At 52.4% G+C, this 18,841-nt stretch overlaps 6 protein-coding genes across 6 annotated transcripts; 2 read left to right on the plus strand and 4 right to left on the minus strand.

Moving 5' to 3' along the window:
* Nucleotides 1–522: 522 nt before the first annotated feature.
* B0T23DRAFT_438954 (uncharacterized protein) lies at nt 523–2,006 on the minus strand (the record flags this gene model as incomplete). The annotated part of the gene is made up of 4 exons (XM_062840677.1): nt 1,562–2,006; nt 1,228–1,524; nt 766–862; nt 523–723 (listed from the first exon to the last, which is right to left on the minus strand). The coding sequence occupies exons 1-4, from the start codon at nt 1,768–1,770 to the stop codon at nt 523–525; spliced, it is 804 nt and encodes a 267-aa protein (XP_062696190.1). The 5' UTR covers nt 1,771–2,006.
* A 2,513-nt stretch (nt 2,007–4,519) lies between these two features.
* Nucleotides 4,520–7,064, minus strand: B0T23DRAFT_96599 (uncharacterized protein). The gene is made up of 2 exons (XM_062842062.1): nt 6,699–7,064; nt 4,520–6,620 (listed from the first exon to the last, which is right to left on the minus strand). The coding sequence occupies exons 1-2, from the start codon at nt 6,878–6,880 to the stop codon at nt 4,775–4,777; spliced, it is 2,028 nt and encodes a 675-aa protein (XP_062696191.1). The 5' UTR covers nt 6,881–7,064; the 3' UTR covers nt 4,520–4,774.
* On the plus strand, nt 7,065–7,880 carry B0T23DRAFT_96598 (uncharacterized protein). The gene has a single exon (XM_062842061.1). The coding sequence runs from the start codon at nt 7,249–7,251 to the stop codon at nt 7,777–7,779; it is 531 nt and encodes a 176-aa protein (XP_062696192.1). The 5' UTR covers nt 7,065–7,248; the 3' UTR covers nt 7,780–7,880.
* A 1,962-nt stretch (nt 7,881–9,842) lies between these two features.
* B0T23DRAFT_452078 (putative 26S proteasome regulatory particle chain RPT1) lies at nt 9,843–11,647 on the minus strand (the record flags this gene model as incomplete). The annotated part of the gene is made up of 4 exons (XM_062841134.1): nt 9,843–11,223; nt 11,300–11,414; nt 11,489–11,580; nt 11,618–11,647. 4 exons carry the CDS (start codon nt 11,645–11,647, stop codon nt 10,114–10,116), a joined length of 1,347 nt encoding a protein of 448 aa, XP_062696193.1. The 3' UTR covers nt 9,843–10,113.
* Nucleotides 11,648–12,383: 736 nt separating this feature from the next.
* On the plus strand, nt 12,384–14,268 carry B0T23DRAFT_426985 (chaperonin Cpn60/TCP-1 family; the record flags this gene model as incomplete). Its single annotated transcript, XM_062840028.1, has 4 exons — nt 12,384–12,434; nt 12,548–12,599; nt 12,674–13,329; nt 13,426–14,268. The coding sequence occupies 4 exons, from the start codon at nt 12,384–12,386 to the stop codon at nt 14,266–14,268; spliced, it is 1,602 nt and encodes a 533-aa protein (XP_062696194.1).
* Nucleotides 14,269–16,357: 2,089 nt separating this feature from the next.
* B0T23DRAFT_96757 (uncharacterized protein) lies at nt 16,358–17,657 on the minus strand. The gene is made up of 2 exons (XM_062842063.1): nt 17,288–17,657; nt 16,358–17,218 (listed from the first exon to the last, which is right to left on the minus strand). Exons 1-2 carry the CDS (start codon nt 17,383–17,385, stop codon nt 16,525–16,527), a joined length of 792 nt encoding a protein of 263 aa, XP_062696195.1. The 5' UTR covers nt 17,386–17,657; the 3' UTR covers nt 16,358–16,524.
* Between the last annotated feature and the right edge of the window lie 1,184 nt (nt 17,658–18,841).

The raw sequence follows: 18,841 nt of genomic DNA on the forward strand, positions 1-18,841 counted from the left end.
GGCCGTTGTTGCTTCCGGGCTCCTGTGGTACCTTTTAGCCCAGTAGTACCCTGCTGATCTGCGGCGTCTGGTGAAAAGAAAAAGGATGGAATCAGCATCGAAAGGCGGGACTTGCGTCGTTGCTTTTTGGACGCCGGGGGTCCCTGGTCGACGTCTTGTATTCCACTTTCTCGGTCCGTGTCTGGAGTGGTCTCGGAGTCTGGTGTAGGTGGTAGCTGAACCACGCTGGGCTCCTGTATCCCCTTTTCACTTCCTGATAAAGTATTGTGACGAAGAGATGAGGAGAGGTGTTGCGAGGGGGTGCTCCTTCGGGGGAGGGGCTTGCGCCGGACTGAACCGGCGTCGACACTCGTGGAGGCCATGTCGAGCAACACCGGCGACACAGGCGTTCGGTAGTAGTATTGCGGCGGTAGACGGGAGCATCAAAAGTTCTGCTTCCCATCTTTTTCCCGTCGAAAAAAAAAGGGCGCTGTTGCCCGACCTTATACGCACTATTCATTCCAGTAAAGAATCTCCCACCCCTTATTGCCAGGGGCCCGGCACAAACGGGGGCACCACCTGGCGGTAGAGTCGTCGGGGTGCTGCGTTACCGAGAACCACAATGCGGTTCAAAGTGGATCGGGTAATACGCCATGTTGGTGGAGCGAAGTCGCTGTCGTGGTGTTTCTGGTGAATCGGAATTCGGAGGATTCGCCTCAAGCTTTCTGGGAAGAAGGAGGATGGCTAATATCGATGGTCGTACATCAGCAGTAGGGCGGGACACACTCGAGTGAAGGAAGGGTTGCCAACGGGGGACAACATGGAATTTGTTTCAGGACGACCAACATGTCCAGCTGCTCCAATGGGGCGCGATCGGCCTGGACTATGGTTTGATATTCTGGTCATCAACCACTTTAACTTGAAGGTCTACTCAGCGAGTGTTCCACCGTGACGCAGTGTCCCGCGTGGCTTTTCCCTTCTTGGGTCCTTGAGGATTCCCATGGTGGCCTCGCATGTCCTCGTCGGTGACACAGGATGCCGTATCCATAAAGCCACTCTGGGTCCTTTGACACACTCGCTGCCTCATCGGATCCTTTGAGTGTTTGACGACTTCTCCCTCCAGAGAAAGGGGTTCAGCTCTTGAAACCAAGGTACCATGAGGGTCCAGAGAGGGCACTTTCCATCAGCCTCATGCTCGTCTACCTATCGATAATGGCGGGGTCAAGGTAGGTACCTACCTTTCCTTACATGCCGAAGATGGAGGCTCCGCTGGGCCCTTGGGGTGCCTTTCCAGGTTTGGAGGAGGGGTTAGGGATGGTGGGCGCATGGTTGCGTGGATACAGGGGGTAAACTCTTGGGTTGTCACCCGCTGTTGTTTTGTCACTTTGCAGTTTACCGTTAGTTGCCAACAGACGGAATGCGACTTTGTCCTTGTTGCTTTTTCCCACTTCCAAGTTCTTATTTTCCCTCACATATTTTGACCTCTTTCCGGTCATAGTGTCCATCCTCTTGTTCACCGTATGTTCAATAAGGCTCTTGGATTCCCTTGATTGCGCAACAAGGAATATAGGTACGAAATTACCTATGGACTGGCCTCCCCTGCTCCACCAGGAGTAGGGATAACCCTGATATTCTCCGCCAAAATGATGAATCCTCTCCATTGCGGCCCTTTCCGACGTCATCCACAACATCCGGGGAAGGCTGAAAAGGTACACCACATTCCGAAGCACTGCCACTGCTACGCGCGTCTGCCACGTCAAACACAAGAACAAAGAGGAGCCCTGAGTGCATATCGACGTACTTGAGAGTCAACCAACCAATTCACGCACATGGCGGGAAGAGAGCTGTACAGTAGTGTACGTGTACGTGTATACAATCCCGCTTTTCAAACGACATTTTACGCAATATCTCGTTCCGTGGGTCCGCCTGGTAACGACAGCATTTGATTCCCCAATCGTGCAAACCCAACAACCTCCAGATTGCTCCCCGAGACACTGGTGAACCCCCGTGTCTTCGGGCCTCACTTCGACTCCATGGGTGGCCACATCAATCAGTCGATCGATATTCATTCTCCCAAGGAAAAGGAAGAGATCCACCTCGCTAATATCCCGGCAATGCGCTTTTCTTTTTTTACGGCGACGCTAGAACTGCCTGAAGGAACGGAAGCTACCTAAAGAAACGCCTCATTGTGCCCTCAGGGGCATCGAGGTACATACCTCTAGCGTATGTACATCTATTTTCGGCAGCAGGCCCATTGGTTACTTCTTGATCCTTCGGCTTCTGTTGTTTCCTCTGAGGAAATTACATTTTCACATATTCACATCCCGTCTGGAGCCGAAGATTCGTCGGGAGCCAACACACACACACCTCAAGACGCCTGTCTGCACGGGGAATCACAGCCAGACAACCAACAGACTACCTCTAGGTAGGTAACCATCAGCCAACCACGTGTAACACGCATGCATCCAACCCACTGAAACCTCGAAGAAAACTCTATAATGGGTACTACTACGCTGCATCTACACTACATACATAGGCCCACTGCATACCCGAGGGGATGGAACCGCCTCCTCCCCATCCTCGCCCTAGAACAAAATGGGCCAAAAGTGGTGGTGTGGTGTGCAAGTCCAAAACGGGTGACTTAAACTTTCAACTCGTGCTTTTCAATGATGCATGTGATGCTTCGCCTTACAACTACATTACCTACGGCGTGGAAAGGAGGTACAGCCGCCGGGACACACACACACACACACACAACCTCAGGATCTAACTCAGCCTCCTTCTGATCCTGCTGCCGCTCTCAGATGCGTTAATCTAACTACGCCTCTTTGATGCTTTTAACTATTTACTAGTAGAAACTGAATGAGGGTGTGCTTGTGTCCCCGCGCTTGTAAGCTTTGGGGTTTGAGAGAAGGTGTGACAATCACATCTAATGTGCCGTACCCGCAACCGCAACCGCTGAACCAAAACCGGGAGGTTTCCCTCACAAAGAAAATTATTTGGTGGATTGAATCAGTCCCATAGGTACCTCTACCGGTATGACGACTACCTATTCATCAACCCCTTGAAAAAAAAACTCAGACAGATGCCAGAAAATCTACCTACCTACATACCTCATTAGGTACCTTAAGTAACTTGATGCTCGCCTGTCCAATCAACAGACACTGCATGTGTGCATACATCCTTCGCGGAGAGCAAAACAAAAGACTTGGTTTCAATGGTCGGTTAATTGGCCTTTTTCAATCAATTGCACTTGTCAAAACTGGCCCAGCAAGAGCACCTTCTATTCTGTATGCTGCCTGCTGCCTCCTGTGCTTACCTACCTACTTACCTACTGTCGGGCGCTCAAAGAGGGATTTTATACCTAGAGGTACCTACCTACCTACCTAGTCTTTTTGCCAATCTGGCGAGTTTCTACCTACGCAATGCGGGTTTCGTTCACCTGTACGATTATATACTACCTACCTATGCCTTGGAATATGCCTTGTACGGTGGTATGCCTTGGATAGGTAGGCCTCGGGAATGGCTTTGGGATGGATGAGTTTGATTTACCAAGGTATGTAGAAAGAGGTATGATGTTTCGAGCATCAGTCAGCAGAGTTGGAAGCTACCTACCTACCTACCTAGGTAGGCGGGCAACCAGTCAGCCTAATCCTGTCTTTCTATTCCGAAAACTCCGACCACCCCGACCGCTCCGACATGGTTTTCCGTCCTGTTGAAAAGTCACTGCCTCTACAGTCTGAAGCAAGTAACTCACTCATTTCTAATCCTCGCATTGGCTTCTCCCGGGTAGGTTGCAAGGTTCATGTTCGCACAGAGTTTCCATCGAACCAGTAACACAGCTGGTTTGCCGGGGGTACATGGAAGGCGAGAGCGATAAACAAGTCCGAAACCGAGTGTTAGTCGACTGGTGAGTAGAGTAAGTCTGAGTGACGAGTTTGGGGTGAGATAAGCACACCATAGTCAGCAAGACTATTGTACTACAGGCCGATTAAGGACTAGAAGTCTCAACGAGTCGTGTCCTAAGTGACGATCCCTCGGGGTCTGCTGTCTAGGTATCTGACTGCCTGGTAAAGGTCAACGGATGCTACCTAGGTATGTATGTATGTACAAGCAGAGCACAACGGAAAGTTGGAAAACAAACTGCTCGGCTGAGCATAAGGAAACCCCTTTTTTCTTCCTAAAAATGCCGACCGTTGATGTGGAACTCAATGGGTCAAAGAACAGAGAAACAAGTCATTTTAGAAAAATTGTCCAAGGCTTATATCTTGAGAAGAGTGGTTGAAACTGCCTGCCTAGTCATTCAGGATATGCAAGGGACACACCATACAGGTGATACTGTAGTGAGTAAAGGTTCAACATAGACTTTTTGGGGTATCACCATCCAACGAACCACAACAAATTGAACAACAACAGGAATCAGGTATCATTCAAGCCTCCTCCAAGCCTCTTCCAAGCCTCTCCCAAGCACCCTATATTTCCTATCCTGGTACCAACGCAATGCCGCCTATCCTTCCTCACCATTTGACCCCAAGTATACAAAATATGGATGAACGATAGTAAGAATCCAACACGAAGACATGTCCCTGCACTGGCAAGTGCTCTCTGAATTCAAGGTCATGACGCGGAGTAGGTAGGTGGTCCTGACATCGAGAACCAACCAACCACACTGACCAAAAAGATCCTGGTATCTAACCAAAACATGAAGAAGAAAAAGAAGAAGAACGCCGCAACCCCATGCTTTTTCCCGTTAATCATTTACTCTTTTCACTTTCGCCTCCACGTCGCTGCCATTTCACCATGCTCTGTACGCCCCCCCTCCCGCTGCTGCTCCTCCTCCTCCTCCTCCCGGGCCTCCACCCGCGGGCGAGTAAGGTTTATACCCCGGATACGCCGCCGCTCCTCCCCCCTCATTCTGCCCTCCCATACTTCCTCCTTGCTGCTGTCCCATGGTTGGGCTCGGCCTGGAATACCCCCCACTACTAAAATCAAACCCTCCAGTAGCAGCAGCAGGACTACCACCATTGGTACCTCCCAAAGTACTCTGACCTCCCATAGTATTATTCCTCACCGGAGGCTTGGGCAACGGCCCCGTCGGCGCTGGGGAGGGTGTGGAGCGCATCATATCGCCGTAACTAGCTGCGTTGTTCCCCCCTCCGTAACTGTTGTTTCCGCCAAAGGTGTTTTGCCTCTGTTGCTGGGTGCTGCCCTGGGAGTATGGCTGGTTTGAAAAGCCGTCATACCTGCCCCCTGTGACTCCCGTTGTTGATTGAGGAGGGGGAGATTGGTGTCTAGGCCCACCGAGGCTGTCATACCCGCCCCCTGTGACTCCCGTTGTTGATTGAGGAGCGGGAGATTGGTGTCTAGGCCCACCGAGGCTGTCATACCCGCCCCCTGTGACTCCGGTTGATTGAGGAGCGGGAGATTGGTGTCGAGGTCCACCGAGGAAGGAATCATCGCCTGGCATTTCGTACGCCTGATTACTGCTGGGTCCTCCGTACCCGAGACCGTTCAATGGTTGCTTGGGAGCTGGCGACCGGCGGGTCATGGGGTTTGGAGGATAGGGTATTGAGTTCATTGCTGCGGCGGGTGGGGAGCGGACGCGGTTAGGTCCCATACTTCCAGCTGCCATCCCCATACCCGCTGCTACGCCACCGGCGGCCATGCCGTAGGGTTGTTGCTGAGAACTGCCGTAGCCCCCTTGGTTGCCGGAATCGTAGTTATCGTAGGGTGAGGTGTCGTAAGGAGAGGCAGGGCTATTGGTGCTGGCGCCGTAGGAATCGTAAGTGTTGCTTCGTGCGGTATCGTAGGTGTTGTTTCGTGTGGGCTCGCCGTAACGGCCATAGGCACCTTGTTGTTGGTTGCCGTAACCACCACCAGGGGCATTATACCCCACGTTTCCTACGGCAGCGGGGCCCATGGCGGAAGCGGCCATTCCGTATGGTGATGGGGATGAAGACTGGCCGTAAGGAGAAGTCAGGGATGCTTGGTTATACCCCTGTGTGTTCTGGCCGTAACCGTTATTGTTTCCGTAGAAGCCGTTGTTACCGGCCGGACCTCCGTAGGGACCCTGCTGGCCCCCTGGAGGTGGACTAGGTCGTGGTGTTGTTCCTCGTCCAGGTGCTACTGCCGGAATAGTAGCGGCCGCGCCGGACATGACCGCAGCCCCGGCACTGGCATCGGCACCGGCGCTCTGGACAGTCTTCTCCTCCGGCTTCTTCAACTGATCCAGCTCCACAGCCTCCTCTTCCACCATCACCTTCTTGTTCCCTGCGCCCTCCCACTCTGGCATAGCAGGCAGCGAATCGCCCATCGTCTGCCTCTTCTTATTGACTTCAAACTCAGCATACTGGGGTTCAGATGCCTGGGGAGTAAACGTGGGTGCCGGACGGCTTCCGAAGCCATGATCCATCGGCTCCGGAGCCTTGTAGCCCTGATCGGGTGGAACGTAGGGCGCATCAAGGTACTTATGTTTGCGAGCCCCGGGAGGATCGCAACAACCGCAGCAGTTTCCGCAGCATTGGAGGCATCGGAAGCACTCGCAACAGCAGGAGACACCACAGCAGAGACAGCGACCTATGCACCAACAAACCGAAAAGATGATGACACCGGCAAAGATCATGAGCCCGATGGCAGTCCATCTGTGAGAAGAAGGTCAGCCCGTGTCATTTCGGCGGCAGCGACACATTTGCCAGGGAACAAGGTTCGAGATGACGTACTTGCAGTAAGCAACCTTCATACAATTGTCCCAACTTGAAAACGCCGTCTTGACATTGTTGAAATCCTGGATGACATCTCTTTGTTCGAGCGGTTGTTGCACACTGCGCACCAGTAAGTTGACAAATCCATCCGCAATCCCCCCTTGGACACTCCTCCTCATGGCCACGTCTATCGCAGGCATTTTGTCGTCTTATTTTGTATTTCTAGAATGTTATATATATATTGTCCGCTCGTGGGTGCGGACCTTGGACAGGCCGGAGTGATTGACGACCTGTCCTATCGGTATGATTTGGGTATCGATGAAAAATTATTCGAGTCCAATCGCCTCTAGTCTCTCATTGTTTTCGTTTTTCTTGACCAAATTTCGTCCAAGTTCGTCATATAGCGTGCGAGTATCTGAGAATTCGATGAATCGTTGTCGACGATATAACCAAGAGAAAAGATCGTGACAGGTGTGTAAGGCTGAAAAGAGTGAACAGCGCGCTTGCGTGTAGAACAATGGATATTGTTGAAAGAATGTGTCGTCTACCGTATACCGATACTGTCTGAATGCGTCGTTCGTCCGTTCGAAGATGGCGAAGTCGAAAGCGAAGTCGTCTGTCGTCTGTCGCTAAGCGCGAGCGGCGAGCGGGTGAAGGAGCAATCCAAATCCAACCTGGACCAAAATCCCGAAACAATTGGGCAGGGCGACAGTACAGTATCAGACTGAACCCTTCTGGCCGTTCTAGGCGTGTCGTCGGGTTGGACAAGACGGTCGCACAGGTCGGGGAGGTTGTCGCACTGAGTGGTCGTCTCAGATTAGAATTGAAACCACAGAGACGCGACGCAGTAACGGTAGCAGTGTGGACCGTGAGAAGTGACAGGCGGGAGGTGAAGCGAGAGGACGAGGAGAAACGACCGGCACCACTCGATGTGAAAAGGGGGTATCGGCAGTGTAGTACGTTCCCTCTTGAGGCCAAGAACGAAGCGAACCCGGGACCGCGGAACCTGGGAAGGCGAAGAAAAAAAATGAAGATGGGAAAAGATAGGATTTGCGCCTCGCTGGTGTGGGACGGGAAGGGTCAACAGGCATCCAACTGAAGGGAACCCCCAACAATGCGGGTGAGTGGTGCGGTGGACTTTTAGTGCGCCTTCGAATGACCCGCTTGTTCCTGGTCGTCTTCCACAACCCCGGCTCTGCTGCAAGGTACGGACGGGCTGTGATGGGCTAGGAACGGGGCAACGCCAGGGGACCAGGACGGGGCAGTGGACTGTTCTTGGGTGGGATTTGCTCACCAAGGGTCCTCACTTTGTCCGCTTCAGTGTTCCTCAAGGCTTTTTCGGGTCGGTGGTGAAATGGTGAAACACCAGGCTAATGCGTCTTGAATTTGCGCGATTATCTAGTAAGTAGTAGGATAGAAGGATAAACGGTAGCACGCATCCGGTAAAGGGATTCCGGTGACCGGAGATGTGGATATGCGTGGGTAGGTATTCTCTACGAGGAATGTAGATGTTCAAAGACCTGAACTCCCAAGGCCGCCAGCAAATGCTCGCTACTTACCGAAATAAGAAAGCTGCGAGGAAAAGGCCGCCGGTTTTATGAGCAAAAGCGCCCTTTGTATACACAGCCTTCTTCCTCTCTCTTGGCCTCCCTCGCCTGGGAAGCCAAATGTCTCAGTGTATCAGTCACGTCACCAGCACAGAATTCCCAAGCGCCGAGCCTCACCAGCGGGCACCTGCGGCCTGATTCGCGCGGCCGTGCTTGCGCAAAGAAACCGGATGAACCTCTTTGCGCAGCTGATATCGATCCGTCAAAGCTCCGAGCAATGCCGCCGCCTTCGGCCCCTCCCCACTTGAGACGCACGGCCGGGGCAGAGAACCAACGAAGCTAGAAAGTGGGATCCGCGGACGGGAGTCGCGGAGTGGGACTGTCGGCCGCTTATCGCTTCCAAACCTTTCAACGGCTTGTCCTAGCCTTGACGAGCCTGGAGCCTGGCAAGGACTTGCGAGGTGGGATGTGATGATGCGATACTGGTGTAAGAGATACTCAGCGGGCACGTGGTGGGTTAAAAGGGCTCAATGGGTCAGAAGGGCGCCACGACCTAGCGGGGTGAAAGATTGTGATAGACCGATGGTCCTTCTTGGAGACTTTGCTTGTAGGAGCCATCGTCCGGTAGGTTCTCCAGTGCAGGGGGGGCAGTGGTGGTGTGCGTCGTGCGTACGTGCGCGCGTGCGCGGCCGAGTCAGGTAGGTGAGTGGACATGTAAAATGCCATGTTGTGACGGTGATGCACACGCGATGACCGGGCAGTGTATGTAGGTAGGTAGATATTCCCGGAACAGGAGAGATGCTAAAGCTGTGGCAGACGGACCGCCAAGTTTGTTTGGGTCGTGATATTACTTGTAAAAGTTTCGAAACCACCAGAGAGATTGAGGTGAGTGAGGCCGATAAACGCGGGTCGCGGACGCCGGCGGGCAAATCATCAGGTGATGCGTCATCGCATTGTCAGCTGAGATCAGTTAAGGAAGCTCTGAGATTCAGGGGGGTTAGGGTTATCAATGCCCTAACTACCTGCAGACCCCTCACCTGCTCTTATAAGCTGACCACCCGGCACAAGTAGGCAACCAACAAACCAGAAATGGTCACGTAGCGGAGTGGTTACCGCGATGCTCTTGTGAGTCTTGACCCCGAAGATACCTTCTCCAAAGTGTTTGTCCCATACTAACACACGCAATTAGATACCTCCAAGCCATTGGAAGTTATGCATAGGTCCTGGGTTCGACCCCCAGCGCGACCACGGTTTCTAATTTTTTTGCAACTTTTCCCCCTTCGTTTGGTTTCCATTTGTTTCCTTTCCCCCTTTGCATGCATGACTTGCCCCCAAGACCTCCCGTCTCCGTGCTCCGGTATCTCGATGGCGGCACCCGACACGATTGAGCTCCCGTCTGGAGCAGACAGCTTCCTTATCGTTCAACGTAACCCGCCTTTTTGCCTTATCGCTTCGCTTGGATGGTGTCATTGCCAAGGGTATCCCGGGAGCCGTTCCGTTTCCCCATTTTGGAAGTCTGGATATCCACGGCGGCGGAGTCGCAACACCTCATCGTCACAATTCTCACCATGTCTGCCATGAAGTTTCATTGTCACATTTTGTCACATAGGTACGCAATTGCTTCAAAGTCAAATTACTCATCAACAACAGTAGGAATGATATCTATTCATTCCGTCTGTATGTTCATTTCGCTTGTCAGGAGAGCCTAATGCATTGTGTCTACTGTGTGGGATCTGGCGGCCCAACTCTCCCGAGTCCCAGCTATGAGTGCCATGTCGAGCCGCATCTTGATTCATCATCTATTACACATCTAGACTTCCGGTTTCAACACGAACCAAAAACCCCAAACTCCCCATTCCGCTATTGATGCGCTTCTTCCTTCCCGTTTAGTTGTACTGGGCATAGGCCGCAGTAGAGTTGAACTTGAGGTTGCCCTTGATGACCTTGTCCACCGCACTCAAGAAGTCCTTCTCCGACGCCACCTTCCTGCGCGCACGGATGGCGAACATGCCCGCCTCCGTGCAAACACTACGCAACTCAGCACCCGTCGCGTTCGGGCACAGGCGAGAAATGAGCTCCCATCGGATATCGCGCTCGACCGACATGCTCTTGGCGTGGATGCGCAAAATGTTGGCACGACCCTCGAGATCGGGGAGAGAGAACTCAATCTTGCGGTCGATACGTCCGGGACGCATCAAGGCGGGATCCAGCGTGGAGGGACGGTTAGTAGCAAACATGACCTTGATGTTGCCACGGGCATCGAAACCATCCAGCTGCGTAATGAGCTCCAACATGGTACGCTGAACTTCGTTGTCACCACCCGCGCCGTCATCGAACCGGGCTCCACCAATAGCATCAATTTCGTCAAAGAAAATAATGCAGGCCTTCTTGGTGCGGGCCATCTCGAAAAGCTCGCGGACCATACGGGCACCCTCACCGACGTACTTTTGAACCAGCTCGGAACCAATGACACGGATGAAGGTGGCGTCTGTCCTGTTGGCAACGGCACGGGCGCAAAGCGTCTTACCGGTACCGGGAGGTCCGTATAGCAGGGCGCCCTTGGGGGGATCGATGCCGAGATTGACGAACCGCTCTGGCGACAAGAGGGGCATCTCCACGACCTCGCGTAGCTTCTCGACCTGTTCCTTGCAACCACCGACATCGCCGTATGTGACGTCGGGCTTTTCCTCGACCGTCATCATGGTAACGCTCGCATCGATCTTGGGAGGCAGCGGAAGGAGAATCTGATACTTGTTTCTGTCGACGCCGACGCGCATTCCTTCCTCGATATCTGTCGGACTGACTCGCTCGCCCAGCTGGACCACAAACTTGGCGATCTGCTTGACGTTGATGACGTACTTGCTCTTCGATTCGTCCTTCTCGTCAGGGATGATCTTGGTGCACCGCGCTACCTGAAGCGGTTGCTCTTCTGACATACGCTGACGGTCGGCTGCCACATCCCAAAGGTGAGGGGGCGCAAGGCCGGTATCTGATTCCTGTAGACCAAAAGTATCACTGGTCAGCTAGATGCGCTTCGCGGTTTGTAGGGCAGCCACCGCAAGACTAGCATACCTTGACGCCAATCTTCTCATCCACGCTCTGCTGCTTCTCCTTTATTTGCTGTTCTAGCTTCTTGATGGCAGCACCGTAGGGCGCGGCGCCGTATGTCTTGAGGACCTGGATATCCCTTGACGGGGGTTAGACGACTTGTCCGTTGTGGTGGTGGTGGTGGTGGGCGGGCTCTCTTGGGCGGCAACATACTCGTCTGAGAGGGGAGTGATCTTCTTCTCCTCGACTTCATCGTCGCCAAACGTTTTCCTGTACTTCTCCCAGTTTTGACCTGTAGCAGAAGGCTATTCCCGGTGTCAGTCGTGCAAAGTGGCGTTGCACCTTCTGGTAGGGCGACTGCAAGCATACCATGATGACGGCGGGTGGGAATGACGCTTTCCCGTTTGAACTAAGGCGAAGAAGGGTGGGTAATCGAAGGGATCGGGTCGGTAAATAAAGTCGCGATGGCGCCGGTCGAGAGATTCCTTGTTTGGCGTCGGGTCGTTCGTGGGGTTATAGAGATATCGACGCGGGTTTGATGTGGTGTGTCGGGTTGGTTTGATTGCTTGATGTGATGGATGGATGGATGGATGGAGATGGTTCGTCAAGGTCCAACTGCCACCCACTGACAGAGAGGGTCGAAGCTCAGTCGTTGCCGTAATCCATGCGCTGCCTTGCGGGCGAGGGAGCTACGGGTGGGTGCCACCTTGACAGCACCTACCTAGCCCTATCCGGTTAGACCGTGTAAGTTACAGCGCCGCAGGTACCTTTTCCACCGCCCACCGCTCAGCAAAAAGCAGCCGACAAAAAATTACCACCTGCCAGCCCACCTTTGCGCCCGCGCCAGCACTCACTTTACGGTCCCGCAGTGGAAACATTGGTAAGTAGTACGGAGGGGAACGGTGTGTGTTTTTGGCCCATTGATTCCAGACCAGCAAAGAAGGAGAAGAGGAGAGCTCTGCCTTACAACACAACAACTGCACTGCACCCAGCGCAAGCCGATTCCCCAAAACTGTCAACTCGACTTTCCGGCAGTTTCTGATCCCCATCCGACCTCCCGTCTGCTATCTCCCATAATCCCAAATACCAGATCAAACAAGCTTGCACCATGGCGACCGCACCGGCAGCTACCCAGACGGCGAGCAATGCGACTTTCAGGGTGCGTCCCGCTTTTTGGAACCTGACCCCTCGATAGGAGTCGGTGCGAAAGCTCCAGGAGGAGGGGTGAAGCTCTGTGGCAAGCCAGTTGCTGATAGCCCACAATGTAAACAGGACAAGGAGAAGCCCATCGCCGTTCGCTCATCCAACATTGTCGCCGCCAGAGGTATGCCTACAACATTTTGCAATTCCGTCTTGTGTCGTTGTTGTCTGTGGTGCTGACACAGAGACATGCACCAGCCGTCGCCGATGCCGTCAGAACGTCGCTGGGACCGCGGGGTATGGACAAGATGATCATGACTGGAAAGGGGGAGACCATCATCACCAACGACGGCAGCACAATGTTGAAGAGCATGTCGGTCATGCACCCCACAGCCAAGATGCTCGTCCAGCTGTCGCACGCCCAAGATGTCGAGGCCGGTGATGGCACAACCTCGGTCGTCGTCCTTTGCGGTAGCTTGCTCGGTGCCGCCGACAGGCTACTAGGCAAGGGCATCCACCCCTCAGTCATCTCCGAAGCTTTCCAAAGAGCCGCCGCCGCTGCCGTAGACGTCCTCCACGACATGTCGCAACCCATCTCCCTCACAGATACCGCCTCGCTCCTCCAGGCCGCCAACACTTCGCTCTCCTCCAAGATCGTGTCACAATACTCCAACCTCCTCGGCCCCATGGCCGTCAACGCAGTCACCAAGACGATAGATCTCAAGACCGCCGAGAATGTCGACCTTAAGAACATCCGCATAATCAAGAAGGTCGGCGGTACGATCGAGGACAGCGAGCTGGTTGATGGTCTCGTCCTTACACAGCCCGTCATCAAGAGCGCTGGTGGTCCCGTCCGGATGGAGAAGGCCAGGATCGGTCTTATTCAGTTCCAGCTCAGCCCTCCCAAGCCTGATGTGCGTATACCTTTCTGGCGACCATAACCTACCTAACTTGCCTGCTGGCCCTTGATCGCCCAAATATTGCCCTTTACTAACAACTCACTCTTGCAGATGGAAAACACCATCTCCGTAAACGACTACCGCCAGATGGACAAGATCGTCAAGGAAGAGCGCACCTACCTCCTCAACATGGTCAAGAAGATCAAGAAAGCCAAGTGCAACGTCCTCTTCATCCAGAAATCCATCCTCCGCGACGCCGTCAACGACCTGTCCCTGCACTTCCTCCAGCGCCTCGGCATCCTCGCCGTCAAGGACATCGAGCGCGACGAAGTTGAGTTCATTTGCAAATCGACCGGCTGCAAGCCCATCGCCGACATCGACTCCTTCACCGAGGACAAGCTCGGCAGCGCCGACCTGGTCGAGGAAGTCAACTCCTCCGGTTCCCGCATGGTCAAGGTGACGGGCACCAAGTCCGCCGGCAAGACCGTGTCCGTCGTCGTCCGCGGCGCCAACAGCCTCATCCTCGACGAGGCCGAGCGCTCCCTGCACGACGCCCTCTGCGTCATCCGCTGCCTGGTCAAGAAAAAGGCGCTCATTGCCGGTGGCGGTGCCGCCGAGATCGAGATCGCCTCGCAGCTGGCCAAGCAGTCGCGCGCCCTGAGCGGCACCGAGGCCATCTGCTGGAAGGCGTTCGCGGACGCCATGGAGGTGATCCCGACGACGCTGGCGGAGAACGCCGGCTTGAACAGCATCAAGGTGGTGACGGACCTGCGCCACAGGCACGAGAACGGCGAGAAGAATGCCGGTGTCAGCATCAAGAGCGGTGGTGTCAACCCGAATATCGCCAAGGAGAATGTTTTGCAGCCATTGTTGGTCAGCACAAGCGCCATCGAGCTGGCGGCGGAGACGGTGAAGATGATTCTCAGGATTGACGATATTGCTCTTAGCAGGTAAATGTACTGAAGGTTACAAAGGAAGACAAAAAAAGAAAGAAACGAAATGAAAGATGATGGCAGAAATATGTTGTAACATGTACATATTGTAATTAAATGGTTCTGGATGAACACTTGTTGCAATACTTGATCTATCCGTGACTGGTGACTGAAACATCGGTAGCGACATGACACCAGACAGGTTATGGGTAGTTTCGTTCGTAACTGGAGGGGCTGAGGTGATAAAAGCTTTCATACATCGGCCAACTACTTACTCTAAACACGAACCTCAATAACTGAACTTAATAACGATGTACTTTCATCAGTCGCTATTGTTGACGATGGATGATATACGGCCCTAGCCAACCGCTCCTGTTGACCATCATTAATTAGTACATGTCGGATGCTGTTTCTCGATGGTGCTGTAAGTAGTAAGGATATGTCAGTTATACAATGTCTTGGGCGGATGTACAAACTTTGGGTTGGAAGCATCCTACTCGGGCTGGCCTTTGCCGCGGATGGTAGCATATATCATAGGTTTGATGTAGACATGTGCAGGTACTTAGTAGCATCACTACCTCAATTTTTAACTCTTTTTTTTTTTTTTTTTTTTTTTTTTTTTTTTTTTTTTCCCCCTCGGAAAAGAAGAGCGAGGGGGAAAAGATATAGAAAGACAGGGAAACAAGAAACGCTTGCAATTCAGATCTATATTCGACTTGGGCTGCTAATTTATGTACTAAGCTCAGGTTTGATGCATCATGTTGTTGATAATGGAGTGTCCTTTCTTAATAAGTGTGCATGAAAGAGGGGATGAAAAAGAGGAAGTGAAAACAGGAGGCGAAGACAATACTCAACCATCTATTTATATCTATAATGAGGCGAGGGAGGTCGGTTACGATAAGTACTTGGTTAGTTCCGTCTCATTGTGTAGTGTTATGTTATGCTTGTCTCGCTGCTTGCAATGAATGTTCCAAGTAATCACGACAGGCCCAACATGCTCTCTCATATCATATATAAATTTTCATGATGAGGTCCGATTTTCATTTCTATCCCTTTTCTTTTACCGTAACCGTCCTCATACTCCATGCTCAAACATGACCGATAGACTTGCTACTATACAGACCCATATGCTATCAACTTTCATTTCAACGTCATACTTATCATGCTACTGTATCCTTTGCCCAATTCTCTCAGAATCTGTCTGGTGAGACCTCATTGCTGCCAGCCATGAGTGTCGAAGCAAGTAAGACCCTAATGACTACCAATGCTTGCTTCGCACACCTCCAATTCTCCCCTCTAATTCCTTTTCTCTCCCTGTACGCCTTCACTTTTCCTAAGCCTAGTCTGCCCAGGGTTTTGTCCTAGGTCAAAAAAATCCCTTGAGGTTAAGTCCAAGACTGAGCTTTCCCAAGCAATTGAACGTAACCCGTTTCTGTCAAGGTGGTTATTCGTGCAAGGTTGATAGCTAGTGGATGTACCACGCCAGTGGACGCGGCAGAGTATGTTCTTGTACTTCCAGTACTTGAAATCCTTTAAGCTCCTCCTCCACTCAACATCATCGGTACACCCAACCTACAATTTGGTTCTCTGTCGGTTGTCCATTTCCTCTCGGATGTGGCTAAGTATACCAGACTTAGGGGTTAAAGTGGGCGTCGGATGTATCTTCCACTCTCTTTCGTTGATAAGAAAACTGTGGTTCCCAAGAGGTGAATGCGTCCTTTGGCAAGTTCTTCTCGTAGTGGCGAAAACGTTACGGGCCACAAGGTCAACATCAGTGTGCTGTGAGTGGCCGTCCACAATTGGGTCAGCATTCGGCTTCCTCCAAGCAGAGCAGACCTCCGCGCTCATTTGTGCCTTTTCTCTTGTACAAGCAATGCCGTCAATGGTAGAGCCCCATCCTAGAGTTATCATTCATTGGAATGACGGGGCGTTGGCGTTTCTTTAGGTTCCAGATTCCATCTCCTTTATTGATGGAATAAAGCCGCGGGAGATGTCGTCCAATATTCCTTCCCTCGGCTTACAATAGTCGGGTAGGGAAAGAGAGCATTCTGAAACAACCATGAGATGGTTGGTTCTATCACTCTCCTATCCCTCCATACAATACCACTTCTTCCTTTCGTGCAGAGCCCAATGATTTGACAGCGGTACCTCAAATCATATCGTCCGTAATCTTCATGGCCGAGCAGTAGCAGTATTACAGAAGTCCTTGATCCAAATCCGGAGGCAGTCTGTTTTGTTGCTCAGACTGTTCGTGTCGAGTCCTGAGATGTATGCCGTGTCATCCCCCAAAGGAAGGTAAACAGCCCAAACACACCACATCCCCATTGGCCCCTCTTTCTTCGCAACAATGACCGCATATCATTTCCCGGTGGCCGTCGGCATGCCATCCAGTAGTCGTTGGTTTTAGCCTTGATCTTTCTTTTTCGGCGACCTCATCCAAGTCCACCTCCGTCTCTGTATCCGCATCCAGCATCGCGAACGAGTTCTCAGGACTTGAGCTCGCCAGGGGAATATCTTGCACTTGCGCTTCTTGTTCTCCGGTTTCGTTATGGTGATGTTGCCCTTGATGATGGAAACTCGATGTCCATCCGGGACATTGCCTCATGCATACATAGCACGTACGCTGGCCGCAACCTTGGCAGTCGGCGTACGAATCCAGGTCGGCCTTCTTGCTCGGTTTTCGAAAGCAAATATGACACCTGTCTAGACATTTGATCTTGGACAGCAAAGCGGGTTGTTTCTGGTGGTGGGGATGAGAAGCAGCAGTTGGAGAATTGGGCTTGGCTCGCGTGCCGTGGTGGCTGTCCTCTCGGTGGTGGACTTCATCGGACACGGACATGCGTTGTTTCTTGTTGATGGCGATCGGTATTATCTTGCGCAGGGTTGGCGGGTAAGGCTGATGCATGGTGGGATTCGCGTAGGAGGATTTGTCGGCTAGGATTCCGCGTGTGGTGTCGAGGGCTGGGTGGGAGCTGGAGTAGAGGAAGAAGGGGTCAGCGAGCTGGGATGGCGATGGGAGGTTTGACATGTAGTCCGCATACAATGGAATCTGGATGTTACCCGAAGTGTACGAATTCTCGACATCGTCTCGCCTCCTCTTCTTGGCCGAGGGGATCCTCTCATGGGTGACGGATGGCATCGTCCACTCCCGGTATTCGAACACAGCTTGTTGACGGGAACCGTTCTCGTGATGGTTACAACGCAGCTGAAATTGCGAGTTGGTGGTGACAAGAACAGACTTTAACTAGTCAGGAATTACAGAGCGAGAAGATTGACGTGTTGAATTTAAGCCAAGGAGGAGAGAATGATGGATGGAAAGAGAAACAGTTGGGAGCAAGTCGAAGCTCGAGATTACGAAAAGTGGAGGCAACGATGCGATTTCAGCCCTGCAGTGCAAGTGCGTTGTCGAGGTTCGCGGGTACCTGCCCGCTGAAACGCGCTACAGTACACAAACAGTATCCAGGGTTAGTAATTCACTGTTGGCGGTCTTTGGGCGGACGGGACTGGAGTCATGGCTTAATTGGTCCCTGAATTGGGACTCTCAGCGTCTTTCAACGACTGGAGGCAAAACGGAAATGAAACACCAATTGTGCACTAGCGCGTCAGGGTTGTAAGTGGCATTTTCAACGGCCGTGAAAAACAAAAGGTCAATATGTTTGTTGACACTGGACCATAAGTTTTGACATTCACCCGAGATGCCGAAGGAACGAAGATGAGCAGGTAGCAGCTCTCGGCCGGTCTTGCTATACCCAGGGACCTCCTATATCTAACACGCCCGGCAAAAGTTGTTCGCCAATGGATTCTAATCTCTTGACCGCTTGACGCGTCTGAAAGGCGTGTCGCCGTGCGCTGACAGGGCCGAGTAAGTCTAGTAACGATATCGCCAACAGTCAAAGGAGAGACCCCTTGGCCCTCTTTTGAGAGCTACACTAAAATGATAGCCAAGACGCTCTTGGCTTCTAGAACGATTTGGCATTCCACGGCTCCCTTATTCCGGTGAAGAATCCCAGTCTGATGTCATTGTCTCAGACATGATCGAGATGTCGCAATGAGAGAAACCAGGTATGAAGGAAGCCGTCACGAATCAGAGTTGCCAGTCGCCGCTCGATGTCGTGATAGAGGTATGTACAGGTAATCTGAACAACAGTGGACAGTTCCCCAGCAAATGACAACTCGATATGATGCCCAGACAAGGGTCAGCGTGGCTACGAAGAGACAGACTCCAGAGGTTCGTCGGGTGTCTCCCGGCCTTCTCCATACCAAGAGGCCCCAAAAAGGTGGGGAACGCACAGAAAAAAGGGGCTAGGGGACAAAGTAAACAAACCTTATTTGGTCTAGGTAGGTAGTCTGTCTGTCTTGACCTTTGAGTGTTCGTTTTGTTGTGACAAGGTCGCAAACTGTCGGACAGAGTTACTCCGGAGGTTGCGAATCCTGTGCAGTTTATCCCAGACCAAGAGCTTCATCGTAGACAGGGTATGAGGTGACGGAATAGTGAGGCATGATCACTTGAATATCTCGTCCAGGGATAAGTGCAAATCATTGTTTCGTAACCCCGTCCGGTTATCTTATCGAACTTTAGCGGATTCCAATAGCTG

The sequence above is a fragment of the Neurospora hispaniola genome (assembly GCF_033458365.1).
Source record: "Neurospora hispaniola strain FGSC 10403 chromosome Unknown B0T23scaffold_2, whole genome shotgun sequence".
Classification (NCBI taxonomy): Eukaryota; Fungi; Ascomycota; class Sordariomycetes; order Sordariales; family Sordariaceae; genus Neurospora; species Neurospora hispaniola.